We start from the raw sequence: 10,544 nt of genomic DNA on the forward strand, positions 1-10,544 counted from the left end.
CCTTCAATTATCTACTCAATTTAAAAGATTTATTGTGTGCCTATTATACATATATCTAACAACAAACCTGGGAATATACCAAATAAAACAGTGGACTAAAATACTAAAGCAGCACATAGTTGAATCACACGATAAATCAGTGTTACTAAGTGGAATTAAAAACTACAACTTTTTTTGTTTTTAAATATTTTATATTTAGGTAACCTCTACACTCAACATGGGGTTGAACTTACAACCCTGAGATCAAGAGTCAGATGCTCCACCGACTGAGCCAGCCAGGGGCCCTGAAAAGCTAGAACTTTTAACAAATGTCCTTACAAAACAGTATCAACATAACAACATCTGAAACAGCAAACCACCTACAGATTAGTTTTGGGTTTTGCCATAATTTTAATAAAACTAATTTTTTGGGGGGAAAAAAGTTTTTATTTTAAACCATGACAGTTTATTGTTGACACAGGTAATATTAATATTACCATATACCTCGTACCACCATAATATTTTGATAAACAAAATATTTTTTATATCTATAAATACCAAACATAAAATAAGTAATTATTATACTGTCATTCAAAAACAAAGAACAGCTAATGGAACAAAGTAGTCTTTTATTTAATCAAGTAGCATTTTGCATTTTTTTAAAGTTTATTTATTTTGGGGGGGGGGGGGGGGGGCAGAGAGAGAATTCCAAGCAGGCTCCACCCTGTTAGCACAGAGCCCAACACAGGGCTCAAACTCATGAACACACCAAACTGTGAGATCATGACCCAAGCACCTCAAGTAGCAGTTTGCACTGGTCTATTGACAGCTATGTATGAACATGACTACTTTTCACCGAACAGTATCTAAAAAAGGTTCTCTACATAAGGATTGTATTTAATCTTTTTTAAATTTTATTTAAATCCAAGTTAGTTAACATATAGTATAATAATGATTTCAGGAGTAGAATTTAGTGGTTCATCACTTACCTAACACCCTGTGCTAATCCCAACAAGTGCCCTCCTTAATGCCCATCACCCATTTAGTCCATCCCCTCCAACCCTGATCCTCCACTAGCAACCCTCAATTTGTTCTCTGTATTTAAGAGTCTAATGGTTTGCCTCCATCTCTACTTTTATAAGACTGTATTTAATCTTATATTCACTTGTATTGCCACTTGAAACAGAGACAGTTGCCAAAAGGTTTTCATCTAAGTTTATATTCTGTAATTTTAAATCAGTATTACCCAGTAATTCTATCTAGCCCTGATAATTTATCCTAAGAAATGATTCAAAAGAATAACAATGTTCATTGCAATATTACCAACAAGAAAAATTGGAAACAACCTATATAGTTCAACAACAGGGAACAACCATGTATGTGCATTTCTGTACATTTGTGTACATAAACTTTGTCAAAGGGACAATGGAGAAGATGATTTAGTAACCAGTTAACTGTTTATAAGCTTTAAATGTAAAAAAAGAAACAAAATAGAAAACCATCTCAACTTTCATGAAACTGAGCAAAACTCTAACTTTATGAGTAAGGTTAGAAGGAAATCACATATGGGAATGCAAGCTGATACAGCCACTCTGGAAAACAGTATGGGGGTTCCTCAAACAATTAAAAATAGAACTACCCTACGACCCAGCAATTACACTACTAGGTATTTATCCAAGGGGTTATAGGTATGCTGTTTCAAAGGCACACATGCACCCCAATGTTTATAGCAGCGCTATTAACAATGCCAAAGTATGAAAGAGCCCAAATGTCCATCGATGGATGAATGGATAAAGAAGATGCGGTGTGTGTATACACGTACAATGGAGTATTACTCGGCAATCAAAAAGAATGAAATCTTGCCATTTGCAACTATGTGGATGGAACTGGAGGGTATTACGCTAAATGAAATGAGTCAGTCAGAGAAAACAAAAATCATATGACTTAACTCGTATGAGGACTTTAAGAGACAAAACCGATGAACATAAGGGAAGGGAAACAAAAATAATATAAAAACATGGAGGGGGACAAAACAGAAGAGACTCATAAATATGGAGAAGAAACTGAGGGTTAGTGGAAGGCTGTGGGAGGGGGGATAGGCTAAATGGGTAAGGGGCACTAAGGAATCTACTCCTGAAATCATTGTTGCACTATATGCTAACTAATTTGGATGTAAATTTTAAAAAATAAAAAATTAAATTAAAAAAAAAAAGGAAATCACATAAAAGTGTGATTTTATTTTTCTTCGTTTTCTTCCTTTTTTTTTTGCTCTTGGTATTTAGGAAATTTAAAAAATTTTTATAAAACTATTATGCAGGAAGACATTAAGTAGGGCAGAGAAAAACCATTTGAAGTTAATACATACCTTAATAAAATTTGCATTGATATAGTCTGAATCTTGAGAAGGAGTCTTTAAAGTCAACTTAACTCGGCTGTGATCAACTACAAGGAAAAGAAAAAGGATTTCATAAATTATGTCCTGTTGGTAGACAGGTGTTTTCTAATAAACCACAAGTAAGATTAAATAAGTAATTCAAAATATTGTCTTTAAAAAACAACTAATGAAAATTGACTCTAGATACCAGCAGGGTAATTTCTAACATAATATTTATAGAAAATAAGTCTATAGTAACAAAAATATGATGATGTAAAGTTGTGTTTTAAAGCTGTAATCAAAATAATCTCAGGAACTCTTTTAAAATACAAACTCCTGGGGGCGCCTGGGTGGCGCAGTCGGTTAAGCGTCCGACTTCAGCCAGGTCACGATCTCGCGGTCCGTGAGTTCGAGCCCCGCGTCGGGCTCTGGGCTGATGGCTCAGAGCCTGGAGCCTGTTTCCGATTCTGTGTCTCCCTCTCTCTCTGCCCCTCGCCCGTTCATGCTCTGTCTCTCTCTGTCCCAAAAATGAATAAACGTTGAAAAAAAATTAAAAAAAAAAAAAAAAAAGAAAAAAAAGAAAAAATAAAATACAAATTCCTGGGCATCATCCCACATTTGCTAGACAAGAGCCCAGGGTGAAGCCTCTGCAGTTTTTAACAAGCATTATGAGGTACTGAACACTAACCAGTGATGTACAAGCTCATTTGCCAAAACTCTTATTAGGAAATGTAGCTTTCATATTTTACAAGAAATTATAAAAATTAATTAACTATGATAAATAAATGAATTATGATAATGCATAAAAAGTGCTCAAGGGGTGCCTGGATGGCTCAGTTGGTTAAGCATCCGACTTCAGCTCAGGTCATGATCTCACAGTTCGTCAAACCCAGCATTGGGCTCTGTGCTGACAGCTCAGAGCCTGGAGCCTGCTTTGGATTCTGTGTCTCCCTCTCTCTCTACCCCTCCCTCTCTCTCTCAAAAATAAAATAAAACCATCTTTAAAAAATTAAATAATAAATAAAGTGTTCAATAATGCAGTTGGCAATAATATTATTAAGTAATGCCAACTTAAGGTAAAAAACAGTTTACGATAAAGTTCAAAAGTATAAACTTTATTACTTTTATAAAATTGTTCTTTTATTTTTTATAATTTTTGAGAGAGAGTGAGCGCTATGAGCGGGACAGAGGGAGAGAGAGAGAATCTAAAGCAGGCTCCACACTCTGCCGAGCTAGACACGGGGCTCAATCCCACAACACTGGGATCATGACCTGAGCTGAAATCAAGAGTCAGACGCTCAACTGAGCTACCTAGGTGCCCCTGCAATTTTATTTTTTTATCTAATAAATTATTTATTTTTCATAATTTACATACAAGTTAGCACACGGTGCAACAAAGATTTCAGGAGTAGATTTTTTAAGCCCCTTACCCATTTAGCCCATCCCCCTCCCACAATCTTTCCAGCAACCCTGTTTGCTCTCTATATTTAAGAGTCTTTTGTTTTGTCCCCCTCCCTTTTTTTATATTATTTTTGCTTCCCTTCCTTTATGTTCATCTGTTCTGTCTTAAAGTCCTCATATGAATGAAGTCATATAGTTTTTGTCCTTCTCTAATTTCACTTAGCATAATACCCTCCAGTTCTATCCACATAGTTGCAAATGGCAAGATTTCATTCTTTTTGATCACCGAGTCACACTCCATTGTATATATACATACATATATATATATACATACACACACACACACACACACACACACACCCCACATCTTCTTTATCCATTCATCCATCGATGAACATTTGGGTTCTTTCATACTTTGGCTATTGTTAATAGCGCTGCTATAAACATTGGGGTGCATGTGCGCCTTTGAAACAGCACACCTATAATCCCTTGGATAAATACCTAGTAGTGCAATTGCTAGGTCATAGGGTAGTTCTATTTGTAATTGTTTGAGGACCCTCCATACTGTTTTCCAGAGTGGCTACACCAGCTTGCATTCCCACCAGCAATGCAAAAGAGATCCTAAAAGATCCTCTTTCTCCACATCCTCGCCAACATCTGTTGTTGCCTGAGTTGTTAATGTTAGTCATTCTGATGGGTGTGAGGTTGTATCTCACTGTGGTTTGATTTAAATTTCCCAGATGATGAGGGATGTTGAGCATTTTATCATGTGTCAGTTGGCCATCTAGATGTCTTCTTCGGAGAAGTGTCTGTTCATGTCTTTTGCCCATTTCTTCACTGGATTGTTTGTTTTTTGGGTGTTGAGTTTGATAAGTTCTTTATAAATTTTGGATACCAACCCTTTATCTGATATGTTGTTTGCAAATACTTTCTCTCATTCCATTGGTTGCCTTTTAGTTTTGTTGATTGTTTCCTTCACTGTGCAGAAGCTCTTTATTGTGATGAGGTCCCAGTAGTTCATTTTTATTTTGGTTTCCCTGATCTCCAGAGACATGTTGAGTAAGAAGATGCTGTGGCCGAGGTCAAAGAGGTTTTTGCCTGCTTTCTCTCCTCTAGGATTTTGATAGCTTCCTGTCTTAGGTTTAGGTCTTTCATCCATTTTGAGTGTATTTTTGTATTTGGTATAAGAAAGTGATCCAGTTAATTTTTCTGCATGTCGCTGTCCAGTTTTCCCAGCACCATTTGCTGAAGAGATTGTCTTATTCCATTGGATATTCTTTCCTGCTTTGTCAAAGATTAGTTGGCCATACATTTGTGGGTCCTTTTGTAGGTTCTGTATTCTGTTCCAGTGATCTGTTTGTTTTTGTGCTGCAATTTTATTTTTTAAATAAAATATGTATCTGATTTTTTAAAATGAGATTTAAGAAAAAAGTATAAAATAAATTATCCCCCATCCATAAAGTCCAGGTCTCTCCTTCCCCCATCCATAAAGTCCAGGTCTCTCCTTCCCAACAAAGACACTTCTAAGGTTCTTTTTTCCTTCCAAAAGTAATTTTTATGCATATACCTACATACTTAGAAAAACTATGCAAATGCGTTCATAACATATACATGTTCTGTATCTCACTTTTCAGTTAATTGTATAACCTGGAACTCTTCCCAGAGCTAATACAGATCTATCTTGCTCAATGTTATATGAAATCCATTATAAATAGATATCTCATTATTTAACCAGCTATACTACTGCTGGGCCATTTTTTCCTATTAGAAACACTACCACAATGAACTCACTGCTATAAGTGGTATAGGGTAAGTTTCTAACAGAAGAAAAAAACTTATCTTCTAAAAGGTATATACAGACTTAGACAATTCAGATGCTATATGTGAGAGTGACAGGATATTATACCTTTTAATAGTTAACTTCTAAAAAGTAAAAAACTCAGACTTGTATTTCTTGAACTATGCAAATGGTTGTACATTTTCATACAGTTATTGGTTATATTTCTTTTACCATAAATTCTTGTTTATATCCTCTGCACATTTTTATCTATGTCTATGTTTTCCTACTAATGTATATGAAAAATTGGTCTTTAGTACATGTAGTGCAAATAGTTTTGTTCTAGTTTGTGTTGATTCTTAAAAACTCTTTATTTAGAGGCGCCTGGGTGACTCAGTCTGTTGAAAGTCTGACTCTTGTTTTCAGCTCAAGTCATGATCCCAAGGTTGTGGGATCAAGCTCTGCTTCGAGCTCTACACTGGGCTCTGCATTGAGCATGGAGCCTGCTTAAGATTCTCTCTCCCTCTCTCTCTCTCCCTCCTTCTGCCCCTTACCCCAGCTCACATTCTCTCTTTTAAAAAAAACAAGCAAACAGCACCCTTTTTATTTAGAACTAATTTTAGAATTAAAGAAAAATCGCAAAAATAGTTATGTAAGATATTAACATTAAGGGAAGCTGAGCGAGGGATATAGGAATTTTCTCTACTATCAGTTATCAAAATTAGAAAATTAACATTGTCACACAACTAGTAATTAAACAACAGACTGCATACAAATTTCACCAACTAAAAACAATTTTTTTCTTACTAGGATCCCACATTTAGTTGTTACTTCTCCTTAGTTTCTTCCAATCTATAATAGTTCCTTTAATTTTTTTCATATGTTTGGAATGAGGTTTTGCATTTTGGTAAGAACACCAGAGAACAATGATGTGTCCTCAGTGAGAAGACACACCAAGGGGTTTATGATGTCAATGTCCTATTACTTGTGATGTCAACCTTGGTTACTTGGTTAATAGGTGTCACCTGGTTGTCTCCACTATGAAGTTAATATCTTTCTGTTTGTAGCAATAAATATTTGGGGGGAGATACTTTGAGCCTATGAAATCCTAAAGTAGTAGCAATGCCTAATATTCATGAGTCTCTAGATTAGAAAGAACCACAACATGTAATATGTAAAATGCCACCATCACATTACAGTCCTTCCTAATCCAGAGACAATGAATATTAAAGGCAATTAAAATACAAAATGACGAATACAAAAATGGTAATAAGATATGAATAAGACTCCTTAACAAAACTCTTAAAAGTCAGCTAATGAATAACTACTTTGTCAATGACTCAAATTTTATCTATCAGTACTAAAAGCCCAGTTCTGCTGAGTTTATTAGTTTTTGGTGAAATCTTTGTAAATCTGTAGGAAGAGATATCTAAGAAAGACATACTAGCCTCCAATTCAAATTATTTCTCTCTTTTCTATGATTCCAGGAAAGAGAATATGTTTATCATTTCACTTGATGTTCTGATAAATATTCAGTAGTTTAGATAATGACAGTTAAGTAACTACACAACACTTCCTCTCCCCATGTCTGCTAGTAATGAGGGGTCCCAATTAATTACCCTTAATCATGTGGCATATTAGCCTCTAGTCAAAGTATCTCAAACATAGGATTTACAATAATTGGTTTACCGCTGGATCCCCTGTAAATGTGTCTGGGGATTGTGAATCCAAATGACAACAGTGGCTCCCAAATAACAGTCAAAACTGGTTTCAGGCTGCTACATGCAAGCTGGTAATTTTTTTTAGATATTCTATAATGGAAAACTTTATGCATATACAGAAAAATAATGGTATAATGAATCCCCATATAGCAATTACCAAGTAATTAAGAAATTATTAATAATTTCAACATTTTTTAAAGTTTTTACTTAAATTCCAGTTAGTTAACACACAGTGTAATATTAAATAATTTCAACACTTGGCACGCCTGGGTGGCTCAGTCAAGTGTCCAACTACTGATTTTGCCTCAGGTCATGATCTCACAGTTCGTGAGTTTGAGCCCCACATCGGACTCTGTGCTAACAGTGCAAAGCCTGCTTGGGCTTCTTTCTCTCTCTCCCTCTCTTTCAGTGCCCCTCCCGCTCTCTCAAAATAAAATCAACTTAAGAAACAAACAAACAAATAATCTCAACACTTTGCCAAACTTATTTCATCTATCTCTAGTCATATAACATTTAGGGGCTAGGGAAAGTTAATTAAAATACAAAATTTCTAAGTACCATATTCTTCAGTAAGTTTGATTCAGTAAGTTCAAGATGGGGCAGAAAAATGGCTTAGTCTAGAGCACAAGCAAATTTTGTAGTCAGTGCTTTATACTACATAATCATAGGATATTACTGCCAATTTTAAAAATCAACAGGGCCTCCTGGGTGGCTCAGTCAGTTGAGTGCCCAACTTCGGCTCAGGTCATGATCTCACGGTCCGTGAGTTCGAGCCCCGCATCGGGCTCTGTGCTGTCAGTTCAGAGCGTGGAGCTTGCTTCAGATTCTGTGTCTCCCTCTCTCTCTGCCCCTCCCCCACACACGCTCTGTATCTATCAAAAAGTGAATAAACGTTAAAAAAAAAAATCAACATTAGGTTGGTTAGATAACGTGTCATCACGTTGGTGCTTCAATTCTTCACTGGTGCTCCTAGTAAGTATAAACATATATAGAACTTAAAGAATATTAAAGAAATGAAAACAAGCAATCTTCTCCATGTTTTTGTTTTGTTTTGTTTTTTGCTGACTGCCACTACAATCTCCCAACAATCCAATTCCAAACAGATAAAACCAAGATTGGCCACACAGGAGACTCTTCAAGCAGCAACTTTTTTTTTTTTTTTTTTTTGGTCAAACAAACATCAACAACCTGTGGCAACAAAAAGAAAAGTATTTGAATATTGTTACCTCCAAAGAAACTGAAATTTCCCACTGGCTAAATATTATGTCTCAGGAGAAAAAAAATAATCTTAATAATTAACATTACAATACACATAGTACACTGATCCATTACTTGTAAAAACAGCTAGCAGCTCGGTTTTAGCCCTCTCAGCAGGCAAAGCACAGATCATTCTTGATACAAGAGTATCTAGATATTTCTTAACTCTGAAATTGGCCTCAGTATTTTTTTTTAACGTTTATTCATTTTTGAGACAGAGAGAGACAGAGCATGAATGGGGGAAGGTCAGAGAGAGAGCGAGACACAGAATCTGAAACAGGCTCCAGGCTCTGAGCTGTCAGCACAGACCCTGATGCGGGGCTCGAACTCACGGACAGCGAGATCATGACCTGAGCCGAAGTCGGACGCCCAACCGACTGAGCCACCCAGGCGCCCCTGGCCTCAGTATTCTAGTATAAAATAAACCAAATCTCCAAGACAGCTCCAGAAAAACCTACATAAACTTTGGACAATAATGATACTACTTTTAATGGATCACAGGCAAAAATGTCTGCTCTTCCCACTTCAAGTCAACATTGTATTAGAGGTTCTAACTAATAAAATAAAGCAAAAGACACATTCAGATAAGAAAGGAAGTAGTAAAACTGTCATTATTTGCAGATAAAATGACTCAGTATGTGAAAAATCCTAAAGGATCCACAAAAAATTACTAAACTAATAAATGAGCTCAGGAAGGTCATTGGATTAAAAAAAAATCAATACATGAATAGAAACTAGATTTCTATGTGCTAATAATAAAGAACTTGAAAATATTTCATTCAAATAGAAGAATTTAAAGAGTAAATACAAGACTTATACACTGAAAACCGTAAAACATTGCGGAGAGAAATTAAAGATCTAAATAAATGGAGAGAGAAATTTCATGTTCATAGATTGGAAGAATCATTATGGTTTAAAATGGCAATTCTCCCCCCAAAGTGCTCTACAGATTCAATGCAACCCTTATCAAAAGCCTATTAGGATTTTTTGCAGAAATTGACAAGCTGATCTTACAATTTATATGTAAGAACTAAAAAAGAACCAAACAAATTTTAAAAAGTAAGAACATGGCTAGAGGACTTCTTGCTTTTAAAACTTACTACACAAAGCTACTGTAATGAAGACAGTATGACACTGGCTTAAAAATAAGACACTGTAGGTGTGTGTGCACCTGATCTCAGCTGGTCTGCCTGCAACCCCCTGAGCACCAATCCTAGTCACCTGCGCAGTACCATTTCTGCTCCAATAAGGTTAAAGAAACTATCATGAATCAGGAGAAACTCACCAAACTGCAAGCACAAGTGCACATTGGTGGGAAAGGAACTGCTTGCTGAAAGAAGGTAGTTCATAGAATGACTACAGCAGATGATAAAAATTTCAGTTCTCCTTAAAGAAATTAGAGGTAAAAAATATCTCTGGTACTGAAGAAGTGGCTATGTTCACAAACCAAGGAAGAATGATCCACTTTAACAACCCTCAAGTTCAGGCATCTCTGGCAGCAAACACTTTCACCATTACAATCCATACTGAGACAAAGCAGCTGACAGAAATGCTACTATCTTAAAACAACTTGGTGCAGACAGTCTGACTAGTTTAGGGAGACTGGCTGAAGTTCTGCCCAAACAATCCGTGGATGGGAAACCACTGCTTGCTACCGGAGACGATGATGATGATGAGGTTCCAGATCTTGTGGAGAATTTTGATGAAGCTTCCAAGAATGAAGCAGACTGGATTGAGTCAACTTCTGAAGAAGATAAAACTTGAAGAAGTTACTGGGAGCTGGTATTTTATATTATGACTGCCTTTTAAAATTGTGTTCATAGAGCTGATAAAATCTAGATCTGTAATATTTTTAAGCCCAGGCCCCTTAGACACTACAGCTCTTTTCAGTTTTTGCTTATACACAATTCATTCTTTGCAGCTAATTAAGCTGAAGAAGCCTGGAAATAAAGTTTGAAACAAGGTTAATAAAGTTCTTTACCTACTGTGAAAGAAAGAAAGAAAGAAAGAAAGAAAGAAAGAAAGAAAGAAAGAA

The 10,544-nt window shown here is 35.9% G+C and overlaps 1 protein-coding gene, 1 long non-coding RNA gene and 1 pseudogene across 3 annotated transcripts in view; 2 read left to right on the forward strand and 1 right to left on the reverse strand.

Moving 5' to 3' along the window:
- Positions 1-10,544, forward strand: part of LOC121028824 (uncharacterized) — a 152,741-nt gene that overhangs the window by 106,993 nt on the left and 35,204 nt on the right. The gene's annotated exons all lie outside the window — the stretch shown is intronic.
- PTPN12 (protein tyrosine phosphatase non-receptor type 12) overlaps positions 1-10,544 on the reverse strand; it is a 103,625-nt gene that overhangs the window by 47,548 nt on the left and 45,533 nt on the right. The window contains exons 1-2 of one of the 2 annotated variants that reach the window (XM_040472826.1): positions 6,339-6,480; positions 2,345-2,421 (exon numbers count right to left, since the gene is read on the reverse strand). In XM_040472826.1, coding sequence (XP_040328760.1) covers positions 2,345-2,421; positions 6,339-6,351 — 90 coding nt within the window. In that variant the 5' untranslated portion in view covers positions 6,352-6,480. Of the gene's footprint in view, positions 1-2,344; positions 2,422-6,338; positions 6,481-10,544 lie in introns of those variants that run through there. The other variant, XM_040472825.1, reaches the window with a different exon arrangement.
- On the forward strand, positions 9,481-10,493 carry LOC121028821 (transcription factor BTF3-like; annotated as a pseudogene).

The sequence above is a fragment of the Herpailurus yagouaroundi genome, unplaced genomic scaffold, assembly GCF_014898765.1.
Source record: "Herpailurus yagouaroundi ecotype Mexico unplaced genomic scaffold, PumYag 100, whole genome shotgun sequence".
NCBI classification, from domain to species: domain Eukaryota; kingdom Metazoa; phylum Chordata; class Mammalia; order Carnivora; family Felidae; genus Herpailurus; species Herpailurus yagouaroundi.